This window comes from Podarcis gaigeae (assembly GCF_964106915.1).
Source record: "Podarcis gaigeae genome assembly, chromosome: 7".
In the NCBI taxonomy this organism is placed as follows: domain Eukaryota; kingdom Metazoa; phylum Chordata; class Lepidosauria; order Squamata; family Lacertidae; genus Podarcis; species Podarcis gaigeae.
Window position 1 is genome coordinate 29,747,066 of NC_139683.1, and position 24,427 is coordinate 29,771,492.

The following is a 24,427-nucleotide window of genomic DNA, read 5'->3' on the forward strand; positions in this document are numbered from 1 at the left end:
GTTGTGAAACTTTAAGTATCACGAGGATTGGCTTGTTTGTTTGCTTTTTGCGAGGGCGGCAGTTGATTGGCAGGAAGGAAAACATGGAGACGCGACACTTTTCCTGACATTCCCTGGCGGAAAAGTGAATTTAGGAGACAGCCGCAAGCCGCGCGAACTTTAAAACCGGATCTGCTGCCCTTGGTTAAACACCACCGCATTAGGCCAGTCTGGGCTGCGCAGCGAGTTATTTCTCGCCACCTGTTCCTGAAGTAGACACCTCTCTCTTTCCCCCACAGAACTACAAATCCCAGCGGGCTATGCGGGAACAGGTGGCGGAAGGAAGGTGGAATGTTTTCGGCCAGCTTTTCCAGAATACGCCGATTCACGGGTCGCGCGCTTGACCGCGTTGCTTGTCGGGACTTGAAGTTTTTTTCTCTTCCAAGCGGCGGTGTTTTGTCCGCGGAGGGGGCAGAGCAGGTCTGGCCGCGGTGCACCCCGGGAACTGTAGTCGGAGACGGGCTGAGGAACCGTGGCGGCGGCTTGTGGCGGCTCGTACCTCTTGGGACTCGGCAGGGGCGGCTGGCGAGGGTGCCTCCGGCGCGCAACAGGTAGTCTTTGCCGCGAGCGCGTCCCTGTAGCGCCTTGGCCTCGCCTGGCCAAGCGGAGTGCGGAGGGAGGAGGACCAGGGGCCGGGGCGGCCGGCGAAGGGCAGGAGGCGTCGCGTGACTAAATGCCCAGACCGCAGATCGTCGAGTGGGAAGGGGTCGCGAGGGTCATCTAGTCCGGCCCCTAGCGGTGCAGGGATCTTTCGCTCAACGCGGGACTCGAACCCGCGACCCTGAGAGCGCGAGTCTCCTTCTCCACCGGCTGAGCTGTGGAGCGGTGGGGACGGTGGTCCCGAGCCCCTGGTGGAGGGTGAGGGGCTCACACACGTCGACTGCACCCCGAGGAAACGAAGGTGGGCCTTGGGAGAATGTTGCTCACAAATCTTCCTTCGTAAATCTTCCTTCGCTCGCTGATAGTTTGCAGGCTGCTGCTCCCTGCGGTTCGGGGAATCGGCTTCAGCGCCCCAGTAATAACTAATGGCCACAGCCAAAGTAAGAGGGGGAGCGAGAGAGTTTTGTGGCGCCACGAAAGGGCTTTATTGTGGTCTATTGGGGCCTCGTGGTCTTTGGAGATTGAATTTTGTGGTCTTTGGAGCCTCGTCAGATGCACGGGACTGGCAACTGAATATGCAAAAACTAGTAAACATCTCGAGTAATGATTTGGCTTATTTGCTTGTTAGGGTTGCACCCTGCCCTTCACCATGTTGAAGGGCGGGATATAAATCTAACAAACAGACGGTCTCTTGATTTTCATTAGCCTTTTGCCCTATGCAGGGTTTTTCTTTATTTTCTTTATAGTTATGTATTTATCTTTTCCAGTCTAGGTTAACACTTCATGGATCAAATGAAATGGAATTTTTGCCATAAAAGCTTATGTCACTACTTATGCTTCATTCATTTATAACCACAACTGAAACACAAGAGTTAATAATACTTGGAAATATTACTAAATATCCAATGAAATACTACCCTAAACTTTGCACAAAAGCTGTGGCAAAAAGGTATCCTTTAGGCAATGCCAAAATACAGGGATGGTGTCTGCCTTATCTCAAGGGGGTTGGAATTCCATAACTGAGGGGCCACCATGGAGAAGGCTCTGCCATGCCCCACTGTAGGCCTCCTGTGGTGACAGAACCACAAGAAGGATTTCACCTGTAGATCTTAGTAACCATTGCTGTTGATCTGGGTGCATCAGGACTGGTAGCCTAGTGCTAGAATTACTGTTGGACATGCTGCTAGCATTGTGTTTTTAAAGACAATTTCTACTGTACAGCAGTAGAAATACTGTTGTCAGATGTAAACCACACAGAGTATAACTCTTTTCTTTTCTTCTGGGTAGGAATAGTTGAGCTAAGTATCATCATCCATAATACTCCCTCCCTCACAGCAAGGAATTTGTACTGTGGGATAGTCTTTACATGCCTTTCCAGAATGTGAACAAATCAAAGAGGAACTGCAATACCTCCTTCTGCCCTGTTCTTTCCTATGGCTGTTTCAATAGGGAGTAAAGTACTTTGCTGCAGAAATTAGTGTGGGAGTAAATGGCTGTAGGTGGAACTCAGTATTTGCCAAAGGGAGGCACTGTGCACATGACATCCCTGTAGTGGAGTCAGTGCTGCTTCCAGGGAAGGAGGCGGCAAGTTGACAGGGGCATCAACATTGTGAAAGTGCACTGGTGGAGTCACTCTGATGCTCCTTCTGATGTGCCCCACAGTGCCAACATCTCCTCTCCCTGCCAGTAAGGAGCAGCAACTACACTGCAGTGGGTTGTCAGGTGCAGAGCGCACCTTTCCCTGCTTTCTGCTATTGAGTCGCATCTACAGTTACAACAGTCAATTGCTTCCATATTAATCTCTGCACTAAAATGGTGGTGAAAAGAGAAAGCATAGCTGAGAGAGAATGAGTTAAAAAGAGATAACTAGGTTGAAATACAGCAATACCTCCATGAACGTCCGCCTCGTCTAGCGTCCGTTCCAGTGAATGTCCACAGCAAACCTGGAAGTACCAGAACTGGTTACTTCCAGGTTTGTCACTCACACATGCGCAGAAGCGCAAACCGCTCCGCGCGCATGTGCAGACATGGCGCTTTGCCCTGCATCCTTTTTGGCTAGCGGCTGGGGCTCCAGAATGGATCCCGGCCACAAAACGAGGTACGACTGTAGTAAAGAAAATATTGCCTGCTCTTGATGGTGTTACGCTTCCTGTGAAGGAGCGGGTATATAGCTTGGGGATACTCCTAAATCCATTGATATTGCTTGAGGCTGAGGTTGTCTCAATGGCATGGAGTGCCTTCCATCAGCTTCAGCTGGTGGCTCAGCTATGCTCCTATCTGGGACAAGGATAACCAGACTTCTGCTGTCTATGCTCTGGTAGCCTTTATCATCTTGTGGCAACACAAGAACAGGCCTTTCCAGTGGTGGCTCCCCGTTTGTGGAATGCTCTCCCTAAGGACGCTTACCTGGTGCCATCAATATAGATTTTTAGGTGCCAGGCAAAAACTTTCCTCTTTAACCAGTCCTTTGACCTCTGTCTGGCCTTTTGTAGGTGTTTGAAATGTATTTTAATGTATTATTTTAAAGTTGGTTTGGTTTGGTTTACTGTAAATGTATCTATTGGAATTTTGTTTGTTTGCTCATTTGCCCATAAGTTACTTTGAATTGCCTTTGGCAAGAAAAAGCAACTAATTAATGTAATAAAAAATAATATAAAGAAGGTTACTTCCTGCAGTTAAGTCAATACAGTCCTTGAGTTGGGAAAACTATAAAAGTGAACCTTCAAATTATTTGACTTTTGAGTCCATGTAGTAGTTGGATTACAGGTGTTTCCAGTTTTAAGTGGGAATTTTGGTTGATATAATTTATGCTGTTGAATATCATTTGATGATTCAGAGATCCTGGAATCCAGTCTCTGTAGTATCATTGTGAGGAGATCATCACTTTGGAGAAGAACATCAGTGTGGCTGCTTATTCTTCTTTACGTTTGCTAATCATACTGTTTAATTATACAACTTCTGCTTTCCCCAAAAAGCATGAAACTAAAAGTGTGGATAAAATTAAAATGTTAAACTATTCTTCAGAAACTCAGGTTCATTTGTTTTCTGTTTTCACTGGATGGAATGAGTCTTGCAGTGAAATGTGGTAGAACTATATTAAATAATACATCAGATAGCCAGCTCATTTAAAATGAACATACTTCCGCTTTACTCAGCATCTTATCAAAATATCTACGCTGGATGATTTTGCTTTCTGCATATGCTAGTCAGTGTCCAAAGCTCCCATTGTTCTAGGCACATTTTGTGACAGGGAATTTTGTTAGTGCATCTAAAATTTCAGATTCAAACTGCAGAGTGCCTCCCCACTTCCAGCTACTCTCTGAAGACTGCAGAAGAGACCCTCTTAAGAATATTAGGGGGTGGACAGGGGAAGGACCATGTGAAAAATGAGGACAGTAGCAGGAATTTAAAATAATTTGAATTGGATGAAGCAGAAGATGACCTCATAGTTAAGAAGGATGTACCAGGCAGGATTAGGCCAGCATCCTGGGGTGTGAGAATTTACTGAAGCATTTTGTAAGACTTTGTGACATGTAGCAACCCTAAGTTACGTTCTGATTGTGTGAGATTATTTTCCAGTTTTCGTTTCTTTATAAAGCCATTCATACTCTGTTGTTGCTTAATACAGACATTGAGGAATTTCCATGTTTTAAATAAGGTTATGAGAATGTCTCTATAAAAAGTTTTGTTTGTTTGAAAACCTACTTTCTCTTATTTCCAGATAACGGAAGGGAACGTGAATGAGAGTTCCATAAATTCTACAGTCAAGAAGTATAAGCTTACTTACAGTCGCTAATGAAGGATGGCTACTCCATATGTTCCTGTTCCAATACCTATAGGAAGTTCTACTAGTTTTACCACGAATAGAAACCAAAGAAGATCATCTCTTGGGAGCATTTCAACATGTTCAGATTCTTCAAAAGCACAGCTAGAGGAATCTTCTATCAGTAGTTTTAAAAAGAGGAGTGTCCCTGATGCAATTGGTGCCACTTCATCTCCTTGCAATAGTCCGCTTGTTAGGACTAAATTTATAGGTACGAACACATCTATGGAATATTGCACTCAACCATCGGAAGATAGTGAGCAAAACATAAACTCTGGGAGCTGGGAAGATCGGCCTGCTACGCCTACGATACTAGGTTATGAGGTGATGGAAGAGAGGGCAAAATTCACTGTAAGTTGTGCTTTTTTCTTCAGGAATTTTAACTAGTAACACATCATTTAAAGATTCACAGAATCCTTAAAAAATACTAATCACACTGCACAGTAAGTATGGGTCTCTTCACTGGCTTTCTGAAATGGCTCTTGAATTGCCTGCTAGATGCCGTTTCCATACTATGTGATTCCTCACCCCCATTCCTATTTTGTTTTTGACACATATTCTGGACAATGACTGCCTCATAGTATCCGGCTACCAGTGTTGTGGTCTGGCCTTTGTGTATGTACTTGGGATTACTGAGATCTGCAGTTGTGGAATGTGTGAGTGTGGGTGAATGCATGCAGGTGTAGTAGATGGACTGAGGTACAGATGTGTGAGCAGACATAGAAGTTGAGCAGGTGCAAGTGTATTGAGTAAGTGTCGCAGGGTTTGATGCTTTATATATTGTATAATTTATGGGTTCTGATAATGTCCATACAGTATTTCTATTGTTTTACCATTATTGTTGGTTGGTTGTTTATAAGCCGCTAAACTGCTTTGTGATCTTTTCTATTGAAAAGTGGAATATAAATACTTGAAATTAATTAATTAAGCCATCTGTACTTGTATAAAAGTTTGCTGATTCCAGCACTGTTGAGCTACTAAAAACAATAAATGCTTTCAGTTCTGCAAATTTTAACCTTGCTCAGCTTTATACACATGGGTAGCTTCAGCATGGCTGGAATTACATAAAGCGGTGTTAATTACTTTTTGCAGTCTGAGCTGGATTCAACAATTGAGGATAACCAAGGCTGTGTTTTTGAAGTGGTTGTTCTGTGTAAACAACACTTTTTTAAAAAAAATCACAGAAAAGGAATTTTTATGGTAATTTAGGCTGCAGTCCTATATACTTCCTTATTTGGAAGTAAGACCCATTGAACTCAGTGGGACACTTCTGGGTGGATATCTATAGGACTGCACTGAAATCACAAAAGGAGAAGACAATCTATGCAGACACCAGTAGTTTAGATACCAAATAGGGGGGTATAGTCCAACAAGTTCTCCCATTCATCTGAGTCATCGTAAATTAATATTGCAGATTATTGCAATGTACCATAATGTTTCAGTAGAAATTACTTCATTGGTTATACTTTGAATATGCATTAGATTTTTAATCCTAACCTTAATTTACTGGGAAGCAGTACTGTATTCAGATCTTTGAGACTTGATTCTGATTAACAGTGCAAGCCAAACTATAGGAACCCAGCATAAATTAGGATGGCATAAATTACACCATTCCAAACTCAATCTAGGAGCAGAGCCAGCCCAAGCCTGACAGAGGGGAAACAATACTTTATAACAGTGTGACTTGCACTACCCTTTCTGCCAGTCTAAATGCCATTCCATTGGTAGGTCATGTGATTGAGGCAACTGGAATTTGGAACAGAGGCAAGTCTGCCCCTTACCCCAGTTCAACCTGAGCTGGGATGAGTGACTCATTGTAGGTAGGATGAGGGTATCTTGTTGAAATGCACTATGATTGTAAAAAATAGTTTAAAATAGAAAATCCAAATTCCAAGAATTGGTTCCTCCTGGGAGCAGTAAAACAATACCAGTTCTATAGTTGCATGAAATATTTGTTCATTTTTTATACTTTAGTGGGTAAAAGCCTCAGCGCCTAGGGCTTGCCGATCAAAAGGTCGGCGGTTCGAATCCCCGCGGCGGGGTGCGCTCCCGTTGCTTGGTCCCAGCGCCTGCCAACCTAGCAGTTCGAAAGCACCCCTGGGAGCAAGTAGATAAATAGGGACCGCTTACTGGCGGGAAGGTAAACGGCGTTTCCGTGTGCTGCACTGGCTCGCCAGATGCAGCTTTGTCACGCTGGCCACGTGACCCGGAAGTGTCTCCGGACAGCGCTGGCCCCCGGCCTCTTGAGTGAGATGGGCGCACCAACCCCAGAGTCTGTCAAGACTGGCCCGTACGGGCAGGGGTACCTTTACCTTTACCTAATATATTCATTGGCAAACTTTGATAACGCTTGCTTCCTTTCTGAAAGAATAGTTATGTCAGCTTCCTAGTAATTATAGTGTAATATGACTAAAATGCTCACACAACTTATTGAAACTGCTATAATAGTTTTTTTTTATTTAACAGGTTTACAAAATCCTTGTAAAGAAAAATCCAGAGGAAAACTGGGTAGTTTTTAGAAGGTATACGGACTTCTCCAGGCTTAATGACAAGGTATATAATTCTTGATCTCCAGCTATTTATGTACCAGATTAACATTTTTGCTTCCAACTTTGAAAAGTTAGAATGAGAAAAACAAGCAATTGTTTTGCCATAGAACTAGTAAGTTCACCGAGAAGCACTACTTTTAAATGGTATTTGGAAAGCCATTCCAGCGCCGTATTTATTTACTTTTTTTATTAAATGGTTATACCACACTTGATCTGAAGATCACAGGGTGATTTGCATATTTGACACCTGAAAATAATACCTGCAAGCCCTTTAACTTTTTCTGGTTTCCCCCCTCCCCCCAGCCCTGGTTTGGTCTGCAAAATCTTAGGTGGCACTCAACTAAGTTTTACTCAGAGTACACACATTAAAAATGAACAGGCCTAACTTCCATGTTCATTAATGTTGAATGCTACCCCTTGCTTAATCAAGAGAAGGCTAATTTGCTAAGATTCATATATATCTGCCTATTGTTGTAAACATTCTTCTAACAAGATGCATTCCCATAATGTGTTTCTTGACTAGCCATTTGTTTGTACCACAAAAGACAGAGGAATAGTGCAGTGGCATGGCTCAAATTTTCACAATTTTCTGCTTTTTTGAAAAAGCACCAAATTTTCACTATACGTGAATTAATAGATAGTGGTTGTTTTCAGGTATTGGGGCACTGGTATTGCATTTGATATGTTGTTGCTACTCTTCAAACCAGCTTGACCTGCCTCTCTTTGCTGAGAAAATCTCAGCAAAAGAACCCATTGCACATTAATCTAAGACAAAGGGAGAGAAATAGATAAAAAGCAAAGGAAAAAACAAACACTCTCTGCAGAAAGTGTAATTCCTTACTATCTACTTGGTTTGCTTTTTTCAGCTCAAAGATATGTTTCCTGGTTTCCGATTGGCACTACCACCAAAGCGCTGGTTCAAGGATAATTACAATCCTGATTTTCTGGAAGATAGACAGCTGGGACTCCAAGCATTTTTACAGAATTTAGTAGCTCACAAAGACATTGCTAACTGGTATGTGATTCTCTCCTTCTACCAATTGGATTATCTTAACAGGGTAACAAAAGAATAAGAGCCCCTTTAGCTGTTGCTAATACTTGGTTTGAGCTCTACTGCCCACTATTCTAAATTGTACTCCTGCTTTTCCAGAATTAGACTAAGGAATAATTAAACTGCTTTCTGTGAATAAAGAAACCCTCCCCCAGACTAACACCAGCACATATGTTGCTGGGCCAGGTTCAGGATTCTTGTATCAATTCACAAGGACTTTAACAACGGTGGTCCAGGAAATCTTGACGACCACCTAATTCCATATATCCATGCCTAATCCCTGAAGCCCTTGCAGGAGTAGCTGTTAGTTGTCGTCGATGGCTCAAAAGCACAGCCACAGTTTCAGCATTGTGGGCCCAATTTTGTAGAACTTCCTCCCAGGTGAGATGAAATAGGCATTTTCCCTTTTGTACTTCTTACACCTAGTGGAGGCCCTTTTATGTCACTAGGCATTTTAAGTAAGTTTTGTTATTGGTTTTAACTTACCTATCTTTATTATATCTTTTCAACTTTACTGTTACTCAGCACTGCTGAGACAACAGAGTTAAGCAATATATAAGCTGTTGAAACTGAAAATTAGTAAAAGTGTAGGAACTTGCATTATTTTAGGTTACAAAAGGGCAAATGTGTTTAAGACTGGAAATTGCTAAAGGAGTTTTGAGAGGTCTTTAAAAATATTTCAGACTTCTACATTCTAGCCGCTAGCAGGGTGGCAATCTGTCTAAATTACAGGATTTGCAGCAATTGGGATGCAGAGAAAGGGCCAAAGGAAGTCAGGAATGTATTTGTGTAGATAAGAAGATACCCTAAATCTGGGGTCAGAAAACTTTTTCAGCAGGGGGCTGGTCCACTGTCCCTCAGACCTTGTGTGAGGCTGGACTATATTTTGAAAAGAAAAGAAATGAACAAATTCCTATGCCCCACAAATAACCCAGAGATGCATTTTCAAGAAAAGCACACATTTTACTCAGGTAAAAACACAATGATTCCTGGACCGTCCATGGGCCGGATTTAGAAGGCGATTGGGCCCGATCCAGCCCCTGGGCCTTAGTTTTCCTACCCATGCCCTAAATGGTGTGAATCAAAGTTATTTAAAGCTCTGACTGCACCTGTATGAGACAGCTCAAGCTTTGAGACCAAATTCTGAGACCCAGGTCTCTGGCTGATCAATAAGATGGACAGATATCAGAGACAAGGCCTTATGAGTAGCGGCTCCACATTTGTGGAATTGCCTCACCCAAGAAGTACATAACTCTTAAGGTAACTTTTGAGATGCTTTTATTTCATTTCACTTTTGATTAGTCTGCTGTGCTTTAATTGTTGATGCGTACTTTAACTGTGTCTAAATTTTCTAGTTTTATGTAGTATTACGTTCTATTTATTATACATCACACTGTGAGAGCAATGTATTTGGAAGGTGGTTGTTAAAGTCTTTAAATATACAAAAAATCTGCTGTTGGCTGTTTGGCGTTGTGTATTCAGCATGTGGAGCTACAATATGGGGATTATCCGTTAATTTTATTTTTCAGTTTCTAAAAATACATATAAGAAGAAGATTTTTTTAAAACTCTCTAAAATGCAGATTTGAATGGAATGCCTTTGATTCTGCCTGTATTTGTTATATGCTTTCTAAGATGGGTAATTTTGAAGATACTCTTTTATGAATGCTTTAGAGCTTGGCATTGCAATTGAAACCATGTGTTGTTGTTTTTAATTATAGAATCTCTAGTTTTAGGCAATCTTGAACCACATATGTTATGAGCAGTGTGCTATTTGGCAGTACATTGAATTCTAAATGCCAACCTTGAAGCTGAAATGTTCCATTTCAGTGTCTTTGTGTTAATGGTGGCTGGTTATGGATGAGTAATTGTAGTACAATCCTGAATGGCTGGGTGAGCTAGACTGCAAGTCGTGACAATTTCTCAATGGATCAGAAATTGGTTGGGGGGGATTTATCTTTGCCACTATTGTTGAACATTTCAGTACAGGAGTGGTTAAGCAGTTGTTCTCCAGTTGTTGCCAATGGTTAGTGCTGATAGGGCTTGGGCGTAATCTTAAAAGCACAGGTTAGCTACTTCTGCTTCAATATAACAGCTGAAAAGTAGTGACAGAAGTGCCTCTTAGCAGGTACTTTCAGTTCCTATCAACTCTGTTATATATGAACTTCTTGAACTTTTGTCCTTTAGAGGTTTGTGCCATCTGATAGCATGTTGGGAGTCTCTCACAGAAATTGTAGCCTTCTGTGCTGCAGCTGTGACAGCAACAACCATACAGAATTCCTCCACAATAGGCTGTAGACCCAGTGTTCAGCTAAGAGCTTGTACTGCATAGTGTTGATGCAATTATGTTTGTGTGTGATTTTATTTTTATAAAAAAATGCAACCTAAAACGCAACAAGAGACGCAACAAATAAACTCATATTTTTCTGTCACTTCTAACTTCTGCACTTCAATGCTAATAGACTAGCCTGTAGAGTTTTCCAAATTCTTTCAAGATGTCTTGAGCTTCTTATGCCAGAATAAATGTTCTCATTAATGGTTTGCAAAGCAGCAACACTTGTTCAAGACTCTGTGAACCAGTTCTCTTGCCCCAATATTAAACAGGATTTTGTTAGTGAGATTCTTCACTATATAACACCATGAATAAGAGTACAGTAAAAGTGTGCATCCTAAAGTAACATCCTCATTGGGATGATTTTTAATAGGGATATAAGTTCACAATGAATATCAGAAATACACATTGTGCAAGCTGTGTACTGGAGACATTAATAGACTTGCTCAAGAGAGTTTTCCCTTTTATTTGCTCATGAGTATTTCTGGGCAGGGGTACCTTTACCTTTTTATTTCTTTCTGCATATTGTGGAAACTGGAGAAAGGTGTTAAAACTGTAAAACAGATGCTTGGATTACTTATTCTTCTGACAGGCTGGGCCAGAGTCACTTGTGGCTCCACCCTATCCTAGAGGAGAATGTAAAAATGGGATTCAGTGCTCTGCTGTTCATAAAAGGCGTGTGTGTGTGTGCGTTTTCTGCTGCTCTCGTTGCAGCTTTCTGTAGAAGAAGCATACTTTCTGCTTCTATCAGTATTGCCTATCTTAGTGCAATAGAGCTAAAATAGTAATGCTTAGTTGAGTCTGTGTAAACAGCCTTGCTCAATCAAAAACTGTAAGTTAAAGATGGAATTCCCTTCCCCACATGCACCGCATTATGGTTTGGAAAGAGGAGAGGAAATCCAATATTGCTGTTGCTTCCATTAAAGTTCTAAATGCATTTGAATGAACTTTTGCATCACAATCCTAATCATATAAATCACACATAGGAGCATAAGAAATGACTTGCTCCAGCCTGCATCTAACAGATAACCAGCATTCTGTTTCCAACAGCTGCCAATCAACTGGTTCTAATAAACTCTCAAGTATGGCACGAAGGCAGCACTCTTCTCTTTTGTACTGCATTTTGTCTCCAACATCTGGTATTCAGAAAGGTGTACTGCCTCTAGCCACAGATCAATGTATATTTTTAGCTTATTACAACCTCAGTTGAGAATATACCGTATTTTTCCTTCTATAACACGCAGATTTTTTCTTCTAAAAAGGAAGGGGAAATGTCTGTGCGTGTTATAGAGCGAATGTGTGGTCCCTGGAGCCGAAAAATCATGCAAAAATCAAATCGCGGCACTGCACGCTGCACGGAGAAGCGAAAGAGAAAGCGGCTGCTTTCCTGCATTCTGCCTCAGGGTCTTACTGCCCAGCCTCCTCTGTTTCGTTGCTGTGTTTGCTGAAACGGAACAAAGAGCAGGGAAAGCCCCTCCCCTCCAGGCAAGCTCCGGTGCTGCTGGGGGAGAAGGAGAGAGAGGGGGGAAGGGAGAGAGAGAGGGGGGAGGGAGAGAGGGGGGGAGGGAGAGGGAGGGAGGGAGAGAGAGAGAGAGAGAGAGAGAGAGAGAGAGAGAGATGGCTGGCTTGGGTGGGGGGAAACTTTTGCCTTTCTTTCCTCCCTCCCGTTAAATCCCTCTCCTGCATTCTTAGCCAGCTGCTTCTCTGCACACCCCTCTAATGTCCCTTCTTTGTTTTTCCTTCGCTCCCCACTTAAAATGTGGTTACAAAGCATGGATCCTCAGGATCTTTGCATTGGGTCACCCCAAATCCACCATCATATCACATAGCATGTCCATTGCTACAGCCTGCACCAAAAAAATCACGCACCCACTGTTGCCTGGGGCTGCAATGGTGCAAAAATGTGGTTACAAAGCATGGATCCACAGGGATTCTCAGGATCTTTGCATTGGGTCACCCCAAATTCACCATCAGAGCACATAGCATGTCCATGGCTACAGCCTGCCCCCCCAAAATCACGCACCCACTGTTGCCTGGGGCTGCAATGGTGCAAAAATGTGGTTAAAAAGCATGGATCCACAGGGATTCTCAGGATTTTGGCATTGGGTCACCCCAAATTCACCATCAGATCACATAGCATGTCCATGGCTACAGCCTGCCCCCCCAAAATCACGCACCCACTGTTGCCTGGGGCTGCAATGGTGCAAAAATGTGGTTAAAAAGCATGGATCCACAGGAATTCTCAGGATTTTGGCATTGGGTCAGCCCAAATTCACCATCAGATCACATAGCATGTCCATGGCTACAGCCTGCCCCCCCCCCAAATCACATACCCACTGTTGCCTGGGGCTGCAATGGTGCAAAACGTGGTTACAAACCATGGATCCACATGGATCCTCAGGATCTTTGCATTGGGTCAGCCCAAATTCACCATCAGAGCACATAGCATGTCCATGGCTACAGCCTGCCCCCCCAAAATCACGCACCCACTGTTGTCTGGGGCTGCAATGGTGCAAAAATGTGGTTAAAAAGCATGGATCCACAGGAATTCTCAGGATTTTGGCATTGGGTCACCCCAAATTCACCATCAGATCACATAGCATGTCCATGGCTACAGCCTGCCCCCCCCCCCAAAATCACGCACCCACTGTTGCCTGGGGCTGCAATGGTGCAAAAATGTGGTTAAAAAGCATGGATCCACAGGAATTCTCAGGATTTTGGCATTGGGTCAGCCCAAATTCACCATCAGATCACATAGCATGTCCATGGCTACAGCCTGCCCCCCCCCCAAATCACATACCCACTGTTGCCTGGGGCTGCAATGGTGCAAAAACGTGGTTACAAACCATGGATCCACATGGATCCTCAGGATCTTTGCATTGGGTCAGCCCAAATTCACCATCAGAGCACATAGCATGTCCATGGCTACAGCCTGCCCCCCAAAAATCACGCACCCACTGTTGTCTGGGGCTGCAATGGTGCAAAAATGTGGTTAAAAAGCATGGATCCACAGGAATTCTCAGGATTTTGGCATTGGGTCACCCCAAATTCACCATCAGATCACATAGCATGTCCATGGCTACAGCCTGCCCCCCCCAAATCACGCACCCACTGTTGCCTGGGGCTGCAATGGTGCAAAAACGTGGTTACAAAACATGGATGCACAGGGATTCTCAGGATTTTTGCATTGGGTCAGCCCAAATTCACCATCAGATCACATGTCTGTGGCCACAGCATGAAGCACAAAAATGATACATCCACTGTTTCATTCAGAATGTTTTTTCCCTTGTTTTCCTCCTCTAAAAACGATGTGCGTGTTATGGTCAGGTGCGTGTTATAGAGCGAAAAATACGGTACTTAACAAAACCCTACACTTGAATCCCCCCTTTTCTTTTCACTAGTGCACAAAAAACTTTGTTTCTTAACTGCAACCACATATAGTACTGCCAAAGGCATCATAGCAAAAAAAAAGCTACCCAAGGCTACCCAAAACCAACTGATATTTATCTTATTAATTGCCTGGATTCAGTGGTTATAATTTTTTATCATCATTCTTCCACATAAAAGCTTTATACCATTAGTCTCAAGATACACATTTTGTAGTATTTTTCGCATTTTGTAGCTTAATATTGCCAAAATTGTCCTTAAACTCAATAATGCGGTCTACAAGAGGTACAGAACAAGTGAAATCAAGCTTGGAGAAGGCAACAATGCTTTCATATAATAAGATGTTCTGAGGATGGGCATTTGTGATCTCATTCCACATCTTTTCAAAACAGCAGTTCAACCATGAAGAGAGCTCTACTGTAAATAAAACTGTTTGGAAAAGGGTGTGATATAACTGTCAAATGAAGCAAAGAAGCATTGTTCCTGTTTTTTCTAGACAGTTCATTTGACTGAATAGATGTTATGAGAGGAAAAGACACATTCTCACTCGCTTACAAACTCGCTGACGAACCTGGAAATTCTACAGATGTGATATTAGAACAGTTTTCCACAAGCTTTCTTCATGTTTTATAATATCAAGCTTCTTTAGTCCCAACCTGTGTGGACTGCTGCTCCAGAATTTCCAGCAGCTCAATGTCCTTTGTTGTTGTTTTCTTCAAAACAAACAAATTTTGCATATGTAAACTGGCAAATCTGTGAGAGGAATTCCTTTATAAAAATGATTTGCAATGTGAAGTGTTCTCCATATTTATGGTATTTAAAGCAGCAGGCACACTTGTTTGCATGTTTGGTTGAAGGCTTAATTTAATCTCCTCAAAAGAGATGCTTCTACACAATTGACACATACAACTTGGTTTGTCTTTGTGCTGTTATATGTTTTGTGTTCTCATTTTGTATTTTGATGTTGTGAACCGCCCTGTGATTCTCAAATGAAGGGCAGTGTACAAATTTACCGTAATAATCAAACAAACTTTTGCTAGTCAAAAATACGCTGGAAAAGAGACAGTTTAGGAATAGTTACGTAGGCTAGACATGGCTTGAGAAAAAATCAAAGCCATCTTCCAGAATACAGCAGTGCAAGTCATTCTTGCTCAGTTTATGCAAGCCTCTCTATCGTCTCCTCTTTCAACAGTCTTTATTGACCCCAAACAAGTAGGCAGACAGTTATGTCTAGTGTACAGATAAGGCGATAATCCTGGGTGAAGGCTTATTGACAATCTTTATTAATCTTCAGTTTGAGTGTGGGGGAGATCCTGTTTGGTATGCATAAAGCAACTATTATTAACTTACATTTGTTTTGAAAAGCAAGGTTTTCATGTTTCAAAAGCAATTTAGTACAGTATAGAGAAATCTGCTATTTGAGAAATGCAAATTCTAAGCCTTCACTGGGACATGGGATTAGAGAGCCAGTGTGGTGTAGTGGTTAAGAGAGGTAGTCTCGTAATCCTGGGTAACCGGGTTCGCGTCTCCGCTCCTCCACATGCAGCTGCTGGGTGACCTTGGGCCAGTCACACTTCTCTGAAGTCTCTCAGCCTCACTCACCTCACAGAGTGTTTGTTGTGGGGGAGGAAGGGAAAGGAGAATGTTAGCCGCTTTGAGACTCCTTAAAGGGAGTGAAAGGCGGGATATCAAATCCAAACTCTTCTTCTTCTTCTTAGCGGTTCCCTTACTCCTGGCTGTTGTCATTCTGTATTTTAATTCAGATTTATTTATTTTTTACTTTTTACTGGGGAGTTAATCGGATTTTAAAATCCAGGATAAATTAAACTTTAAAAAAAATCCTCACCCTGAATGTCTTTTGTTTTAAACAATTTCATTTTATACTAGACAAGCATCCATTGCTGGGGAGGGTGAAAATTGTATGGAAAACATTTATTTATACCTGCTAACTGAAACATTACACGTTGGTTATAATAAAAACAAACTTGCTCATTTTCGGAGAAATACTGTGTTTTGTGTTGTTTCTCACTGACTTTAGGCTGTTCTGTTTGGAGACCAACTTCTTTCTTTCTTTTTATTATTTCAAAGTCTTGCAGTGAGGGAGTTCCTTTGTTTGGATGATCCACCAGGACCATTTGATAGCCTTGAAGAGAGTAGGGTAAGTGTAAAGTAGTTATTTTGTTGTTAGACTAAAACACTCTTAACTGGCCTGTTGCATATGATGTTTGTCATGTGGTACCTTTATAACAGGAGAAGCAGCTGTTCTCTTTAAGGCGGACATAAAATATATATGTCTGCCACATAGAAAAAGGCCTGGAATGAATAATCTATGGACTGTACATTTACACAACAAGCAGCCCAAAGGCAGAAAGACAGGGCAGCGATGGAGCAGAGATCACGAAAGCCTGGGGTGATGAGGGTGGGAACAGAATGCAGGTAAGGTAAAGGTAAAGGGACCCCTGATCATTAGGTCCAGTCGTGGTCGACTCTGGGGTTGCAGCGCTCATCTCGCTTTATTGGTTGAGGGAGCTTCCGGGTCATGTGGCCAGCATGACTAAGCCGCTTCTGGCGATCCAGAGCAGCGCACGGAAACGCCGTTTACCTTCCCGCCACAGCGGTACCTATTTATCTACTTGCACTTTGACGTGCTTTCGAACTGCTAAGTGGACAGGAGCAGGGACCAAGCAACGGGAGCTCACCCCGTCGCGGGGATTAGAACCGCCGACCTTCTGATCGGCAAGTCCTAGGCTCTGTGGTTTAACCCACAGCGCCACCCACATCCCTAAAGAATGCAGAAGTTGACTATATTCTTCCTGCAGTTTTTCTCAATCTCCGACTGTTGAATATTCTTTTATTCTGCTGCCTGGTATATAATTATTGATGACTCATGTTTGATGCATTGTTTTAAATCTAGCTCTGCGATATGATCCTTTTGCTTTATCAGTTGTGCATGTATCATACTTTAGGGTTTTCCTTCACTGGTTTAATTATATTTAGCATAAAGTATTTTCTCACATATTTTTAATATGTGTATCTTCATGATTTATCAGTTACACTGCTCAGTCTCACTGCTATTTCCTCCTACCTGAAATAGGATATTTTATTCGGATTGTATGTCATTCTTTTTATTTGTTTTCCTTGGGCATCTGATTTTGCAGAACCCATCCAAAAGTCTTTCTGAATTAGAATAATACCATTTGCTGAATGCATGCAGAAGAACAAAGAAAGATACTTTTTTGGCTCACATCTAGCAGATATGAACCAGCTTAACACATTATGTTAATATGTCCAGTTCAAATACTTGGTAAAATTACTTTTAAGTTAAGTCATTTGGAATTTTGTTAGCATTCCAAAATATATACAGATGCTGTGTGTGTGTGTGTGTGTGTGTGTGTGTGTGTTTTGAATTTGGCTTTTTAGAGGACAACTTTAACTATTTTAACTTGGTTTCAGTCAAATATAATGCCATTGAAGTATTTTAATTCCTGTTAATTTTGGCTCTTGTAAATGGCTGGTCCCTTCAGAACTGTCCCATAGTTTAAGGGATTTGCAGCATTGTATCTGTTCCAGCCCCTGGTGGATGCCTGGTTAACTGAATGTGCTACACCACCAAATGAGGATCACTGCCAAATTACATAATAGGCTATTTTGCTAGTGAAGTTAGCGACAAATTATGAAATGCAAACTTCTTAATGCTAATTGCAGGCTTTCTCTTAAAGAGAAAGAATTGTAAGCCCTCAGTCCATGCTTTGTGATTTTCTGCATCAAATGGTTTTGTTTGTGTAGGTAAAGGGGAGCTCACAGCTACAAAACATCTTATATCTATCAAAAATATAGAGCAAGTCAAGAAGAAAAATATATCCACTTCTTATAGAGACAGTCTCAATAGCATGTGCAATGTACCCAAGCACTGAATCAAATATTATTTCCTCTAGCAAGCTATTAGCATTTCACCCCAAAAATGTTAAAATGCGGTGTGTATATTGCTTTAATTTTTCTTTACCCTGTTTTAAACACACACACTTTTAGAGATTGGAGAAGTGGTTCCATTTAAAGAAAGGGAAGTAACTTTGAATGACTCCTTGTGACATCAGTAAGGGTTCTACAAAATATCAATTACCGTATTTTTCGCCCTATAGGACGCACTTTTCCCCCTCCAAAAATGAAGGGGAAATGTGTGTGCGTCCTATGGGGCGAATGCAGGCTTTTGCGGAAGCCTGGAGAGCGAGAGGAGTCGGTGCGCACCGACCCCTCTCGCTCTCCAGGCTTCAGGAAGCTCTGCGCAACCTTCGGGAGACCACTGCGACTTCGCGCCGGTCTCCTGAGGGTTGCGCAGAGCTGCCTGCATTCCAAAGCCTGGGGTGCGCTGAAGAGCGCACCCGGGCTTCGCGCAGCTCTCCGCAAGCCTGGGGAGACCGGCGCGACTTCCTGCAGGCTGTTCTCGGGGCTGGGGTCGGGGGAAGCTCGGGCTTCCCTCGCACCAGCCCCGCGCCTGGGGGGGGGAATTTTTTTTCTTTATTCCCCCCCCCCAAAAAAACCTAGGTGCGTCCTATGGGGCAGTGCATCCTATGGGGCGAAAAATACGGTAAGAATTTTGCAGGATGTTTGCTTTTCAGGTACCGTAACTATTAACCTTAGAAACTCGGCAAGGTATCATTGGGTCTGTGTGGCACCTTGGAGATGAACTAGCTTAGTAGCTCATGAGCTTTTGAAGACAACTTCCTCTTTCATTGGACTCATGTCTACAAAAGCTCCTACCTCAAGAACCCAGTTGGGCTTAATCCTAAACATACTTACTGAAACATAAATCCCATTAAAATCAGTGGAATTTACTTCCAAGTAAGTCTCTTTAGGAGTGGGTGTTGTTACTGCAACCGTACTGATCTCTTTGCTGCAGTTCAGTCTTGGGATCTTAAGCTCTGCAATAAAATCTTTTAACATCAGATAACCTATTTGAGGGGGAGGGGGCTCCACAGTAGTTGCAATGTTTATTTATGTCACAAGGGACTTGGGGGAAAATCTTTAGTTGACCTTCTGAGCCCCATAAGGGGATTTGTAGAATTATGTGGTGTGTCAACAAGACAGCATCATGTGTGCCAAGATGTAATCTCAAGTAATTACAGTGAGCTTCACCTATGCTTTTTTTATCTAGCTTTAGCAGAAAATGTCAACTTTTGGTGGACTTTCTCAGTAGCCACATTCAAACCAATATGTGTTATTTTGTGTTTCATTGTGATTAGGCTGTTACTATAAGATTCTGCAATAGATGCAATGCTTTTTCTGTAATGGCATAGTAGTTCCCTTACATTTTCCTAGTTCTGTTTTATTGTGTCAGTGCAATGAATAGCAAAGTTGCTACAGGATGCAAGTCTGCAGAGCTGTGGTGGCTGGTCATGCAGATATTCTCAGCTGCATGTGTAGGTCACAGCTTGTCATTCTGAAAATATTTTGAAATGTGGGTTAGGACAGTCCCTTTGTGAGCCATTGTCCTGTTGTATACCATGAGGTTAGTTTTTGTTTTGTTTTTTGTTTGCATAAAAAATGACAGACTGATACAGTTTGTCCTCATTACTGCCACATAAAAGTGTTCAGTGCAATGAAATAAAAATGAGGTTGTGTGCTTTTATGCATATTAAAAATTAAAACTATTGTGGTAGGGGAACATCATCAGTCTCAAGTCTTTGCATTTCTCACACAAAACTATTGCCTTCAAAAAATCATTTAATTTTTCTTCTAGGCTTTCTGCGAGACCCTAGAAGAAACAAACTACCGTCTGCAAAAGGAACTTGCTGAAAAGCAAAAAGAGGTGGAAGTTCTGAAAAAAATGCTAAACGAAAAAGAAGTGTACATAGACGCCATAGAGAAACAATTGGGGTAAGTGGACAGAAAATTCTTGAAACTAGACTGCAATTTAAAAATTAATCCCAAAACATTGAGCACTTATTCATGCATTTCTGAAAACTTCTTTTGTTGCAGTCATACTGCACTGGCTTCCAGTGGAGTAGAGGGTCAGGTTTAAGGTGCTGGTTTTGACCTTTAAAGCCCTATGCGGCCTAAGACCCACATACCTATGGGACCGCCTCTCCTGGTATGCCCCGGGAGGAACTTAAGGTCCACAAATGACAACACTTTGGAGGTCCTAAGTCGCAAGCTGGTTAGATTGGTCTCAACTAGGGCCAGGGCCTTTTCAGTACTGGCCCTGACATGGTGGAACGCTCTGTCACAAAAGACTAGGGCCCTGCGGGACTTGACATCTTTCCGCAGGGCCTGCAAGACAGAGCTGTTCCACTTGGCCTTTGGTTTGGATAGGAATGATGGGAGGGAGAGCAGTTTCCAAGTAGCAATCTCACAATGAGGAAATGAGGATAAGGACTTCTATTTTACTGTCAGTATGAACCTGAAATCTAGTGAAATAAATGATGCTGCTAATTTTATAGTTATTGCTTACTAGCAGTCTTGTACCTGACATTGCCCGGGAATTCTAAGAAGGGTGGGAATGAAGGCAGAGTTAAAATTGGTGCCATTTTGAAAGGTTCAGTGCAGTTTTGAAAGGTTCGCCATCTTGATTCAAAGGACTGTCCAATCTTATCCAAACAGAGAGAGAAAACTGCTCCTTCATCTCAAGAACTACTATGCAATCTGATTATGAAACCTTAAGAGCTGTCCAAATGCATAGCAAACAGAATACTGTACTTTCCAAAATATTTTGTAGATGAACATCCTATTTTGTAGTCTAGTATCTAAAATACTTATTTTTTCAACATCTAATATAATTATATTTTCAGTGTATAATGGATAAACAGTATGCCGAAGCATCAATACAAAATAGATACAATTTGTAATGAAAGTTCTTTGCTAATTAGTATCAGTGTCATTTCAATATTATGTCTTAAACCTAATAAAGGAATGAAAATATAATTATGTGTAGAAAAGTCTTCTAAAAGAAGTTCTGCTTAGGTGCTTTTTCATTATTTCCTAGCTTAACTATATTGGATTGGATCTAAACTAATGTTTAGCAGGAGCTACAATTACATTTGAAGAAGCAGTGGGGGCAATTTTCACCAATTCCCCCTGTTCCCCTTATCCTCCTAGAAAACACTGGGGGAAGGGAGAGTTAGCAAAAATTGTGTATGCTCTTCTTTCTATAAATAGAAAGTATCCTTACATTTGTGAAAGTGATATTCTGGATCCAATCAGCTGTATCTTGAATTCGTTACACAGGGATTTAAATTTAGGAAAAGTGAAATCTCGTAAGTTGTCAGGACAAGAGAGTGAGTGCAGTGGAGAAGTGGAATCCTCTGCAATAGAGGCAGATCAAGGAGCCCTGGAAGAAGACAACAGGTACAATCTAAAATTCTCTATGTTTTATTTAAGGTTATTTTTTGAGAAGCCTTTCACTTCTACAGTCTCCTGTGATACGTTGTTGTAGAAGTGCCATTCACATTCCAAATGCAATTCACACTCTGGAAATATTAAATATATTTATGTTACTTGTGGTTTCCTGCCCTTTTCTCCCCTTCAAAAAGTCCTTGCCCCAAAATGAGGTTAAAAGGATAATAGTTGAGGGCTGTACCTCTTCAGTAGGAGGTATGCTGAAGAAGCTGCACGTGGATAATGCTGGTTGAACATGAAATGATCTGATAGGCATGCATCAGTGATCCACCTTAACCCAGAGGTCTAGGTATCTATGTCTAATAATGTAAACAATGGGAAAAAATGGCATAAAACACAAAACCAGCAACCTGGCTTAGCATATTTTGCGGGGCAAGGGTCTACCTCTATAAACTCTTAGTAAATGAGATTAGTTTTCCAAGTGTGCTGATCAGAACCGTGAGATAGATATGAAATGATCCCCCCCCCCCCCGAAGTGTGTCAAACATATTGATCTGTCCCTACAGTTCTGAGAAAGAGAATCGGGCAACATCTTGGAGCGGTTCATTGGCTGAAAATCACGTGCCAGAAATTGAAGTTGCCGAGGTAGCGTATACCACCGATGAAGAGATGTAAATGCTACCAGCTGCCTTTACAGTAGTGTAAGAAAGTCAATGTCTGGATTGCATTAAACAGAAGTATATAGTAGCTGTCAAGCAGAAGCTGAGATGGCAGAAGCTTGAATGTTTACATAAACCAATCTAGAGAAACCTATGGCATAGGAAGGATATAAGTGCTGCTTTGTCTCAGCCTTTATCTAGCCTTATGAGAGATATATATTAATATATAAAAAAGCTCTGGTTAAAGGCAGGTCAAGTTGGAATCCTAAGTGATGTATATAAGTTATATGTACCCATATATAAAGGATAAATGCCACACATGTAGATATACCAATCATGTAGCATGTTGTATATCACATGCTTGCTATTAATATTTCACATTTTGTATGGACAGCTTTTTGGTATTTGGATTTTCAGATTCTTTATATAGGCATGTAACTTCTGCTCTGGGAAATATAATTCTGCCATCTGGACTTGGAAAATGTATATGATTTCTTGTGGTTTTTAAAGTCATAAATGTAAATAAGTGATATGTAAATTATAATGCAATGATTTAGGAAAGCTTGCAGTACCAAAATTAAACCTTTCAGTAATGGGAATGTTATTTGTTTTCATAATGCGGAAAGAAATATCACACTGTGGGCATTCACCTGCACTTGAAAACAATATAAAAGCTGTCTTTTAACTGTTTTTCTTTAAATCTCCTTACACTTTTGCCACTCAGCCACATAATCACCGAATCAACAAATTTGCCTTATATAAAGAACACTACCTCTTTCTTTTGTTGCTAATGCATAATTGCTCTGTTTAAAGTATGCATATTATAAACAGATATTTGAGTCATTAAAGCCATACTTCTGCACAGTTAAATAACTAGATCTAATTGCAGTTTATGTTTGTTTATAAAATATTGTACACCCAGGAACACACTATAAGCTTCACTCTCGTTTTAAAATTTGTGTTGAACCTAATAATGCACTTTATAACAAAGAAAATATTGTGCCAAGTTCATTGGCTCTATGTTTTTTGTGCTTTTTCTTCGACCTTTGGACTGAGGGAAGGTGCAATTGGTTTGTACAGGAGTGCCTTTTTGTATTTTGCTTGTTACAGATGTTATAATAGTGTGTCAGCTTTATGGAATCTTCAGAAACATTCTGCTCAGCAGTTATTTGCTGGAAGTGCCTTGTTTTGTCTGCTCTTTCGGTAGGAAGAATGCTTCTTTTGTTCTTCTCTGTGCCACCTACTTCTTTGTTTAATGCTGTTAACACACAGTCTCATGTGCCGGAATTTTCAATGGTCGCTTTGTGTTTTAGGGTGTAAGGACAAAGATCTCTGCAGGACTGTATGAAACCATCTGGGGCAAATAAACCTTTGGACATGACAACATCTTTTTTTGGTCATCTGTTGCAAAATAATGCTGGGTTTAAAAGAGTCTGGAGCTTGGCTAACTTGCTCCTTGGCTTTTTGAAATCTACATTCCATGTTTTGTCACGGTGCGTGAAATTTTAATGTTGGCTTGGAATGCATTTTCTCTGCCTTTTATTGCAGGAGATTTTTGTATATTAGCACCGTTCTGGAGGTCACTCTGCTACTTCTCCCTTCAACTGTGTACAAACACTCTTACTAGTCATGGGTGCCTTGTTCCATCTTCATTGTCAGAGGCAGTAGCTCCCTGGATGCCAGTTTCTGGGAGTTGCAGATGGGCAGAAGGGTGTTTGCATGCTTCCCATAGGTATCTGGGTTCACCACTGTGAGAGCAGGATGCTGGACCGTTGGCCTGATCCAGCAGGCACTTCTTATGCTCTTATATAATAATAATAATTTATTATTTATACCCCGCCCATCTGGCTAGGTTTCCTCAGCCACTCTGGGTGGCTTCCAACAGAATATTTAATAGATTACTGTATTTTAATATTCTGTTGGAAGCCACCCAGAGTTAAAAGCTCCCCTAAACAGGGCTGCCTTCCGATGTCTTCTAAAAGTCTGGTAGTTGTTTTTCTCTTTGACATCTGGTGGGAGGGCGTTCCAAAGGGCGGGTGCCACTACTGAGAAGGCCCTCTGCCTGGTTCCCTGTAACTTGACTTCTCGCAGCGAGGGAACCTCCAGAAGGCCCTCGGCGCTGGACCTCAGTGTCCGGGCTGAACGATGGGGGTGGAGACGCTCCTTCAGATATACTGGACCGAGGCCGTTTAGGGCTTTAAAGGTCAGCACCAACACTTTGAATTGTGCTCGGAAACGTACTGGGAGCCAATGTAGGTCTTTCAAGACCGGTGTTATATGGTCTCGGCGGCCGCTCCCAATCACCAGTCTAGCTGCCACATTCTGGATTAGTTGTAGTTTCCGGGTCACCTTCAAAGGTAGCCCCACATAGAGTGCATTGCAGTAGTCCAAGTGAGAGAGAACCAAAGCATGCACCACCCTGGCGAGACAGTCTGCAGCCAGGTAGGGTCTCAGCCTGCGTACCAAATGGAGGTGGTAAACAGTTGCCCTGGACACATAATTGACCTGTGCCTCCATGGACAGCTGTGAGTCCAGAATGACTCCCAGGCTGCGCACCTGGTCCTTCAGGGGCACAGTTATCTCATTCAGGACCAGGGAGTCGTTCACAATGACAGGTCTCTGTAGCCCGATGGGTCAGTGCATCTGGCTGTTAACC

The 24,427-nt window shown here is 42.0% G+C and overlaps 1 protein-coding gene across 2 annotated transcripts; it reads left to right on the top strand.

Moving 5' to 3' along the window:
• Nucleotides 1-356: 356 nt before the first annotated feature.
• SNX16 (sorting nexin 16) lies at nt 357-23,155 on the top strand. 2 transcript variants are annotated; one of them, XM_083747983.1, is made up of 8 exons: nt 357-940; nt 4,361-4,813; nt 6,929-7,015; nt 7,878-8,026; nt 15,869-15,938; nt 19,518-19,654; nt 21,002-21,121; nt 21,679-23,155. In XM_083747983.1, exons 2-8 carry the CDS (start codon nt 4,442-4,444, stop codon nt 21,785-21,787), a joined length of 1,044 nt encoding a protein of 347 aa, XP_083604109.1. In that variant the 5' UTR covers nt 357-940; nt 4,361-4,441; the 3' UTR covers nt 21,788-23,155. The 2 variants fall into 2 exon arrangements, with proteins under 2 accessions (XP_083604109.1, XP_083604108.1); XM_083747982.1 differs by having other exon boundaries at nt 429-590.
• The last annotated feature ends 1,272 nt before the right edge of the window (nt 23,156-24,427 follow it).

Bases quoted from the DNA above. Each gene is read 5' to 3' on its own strand.
- SNX16 (XM_083747983.1), top strand. From the start codon at position 4,442: ATGGCTACTCCATATGTTCCTGTTCCAATACCTATAGGAAGTTCTACT. The intron at 4,814-6,928 runs GTAAGTTGTGCT...TTTATTTAACAG, and splicing joins AAGAGAGGGCAAAATTCACT to GTTTACAAAATCCTTGTAAA. The intron at 21,122-21,678 runs GTACAATCTAAA...CTGTCCCTACAG, and splicing joins GCCCTGGAAGAAGACAACAG to TTCTGAGAAAGAGAATCGGG.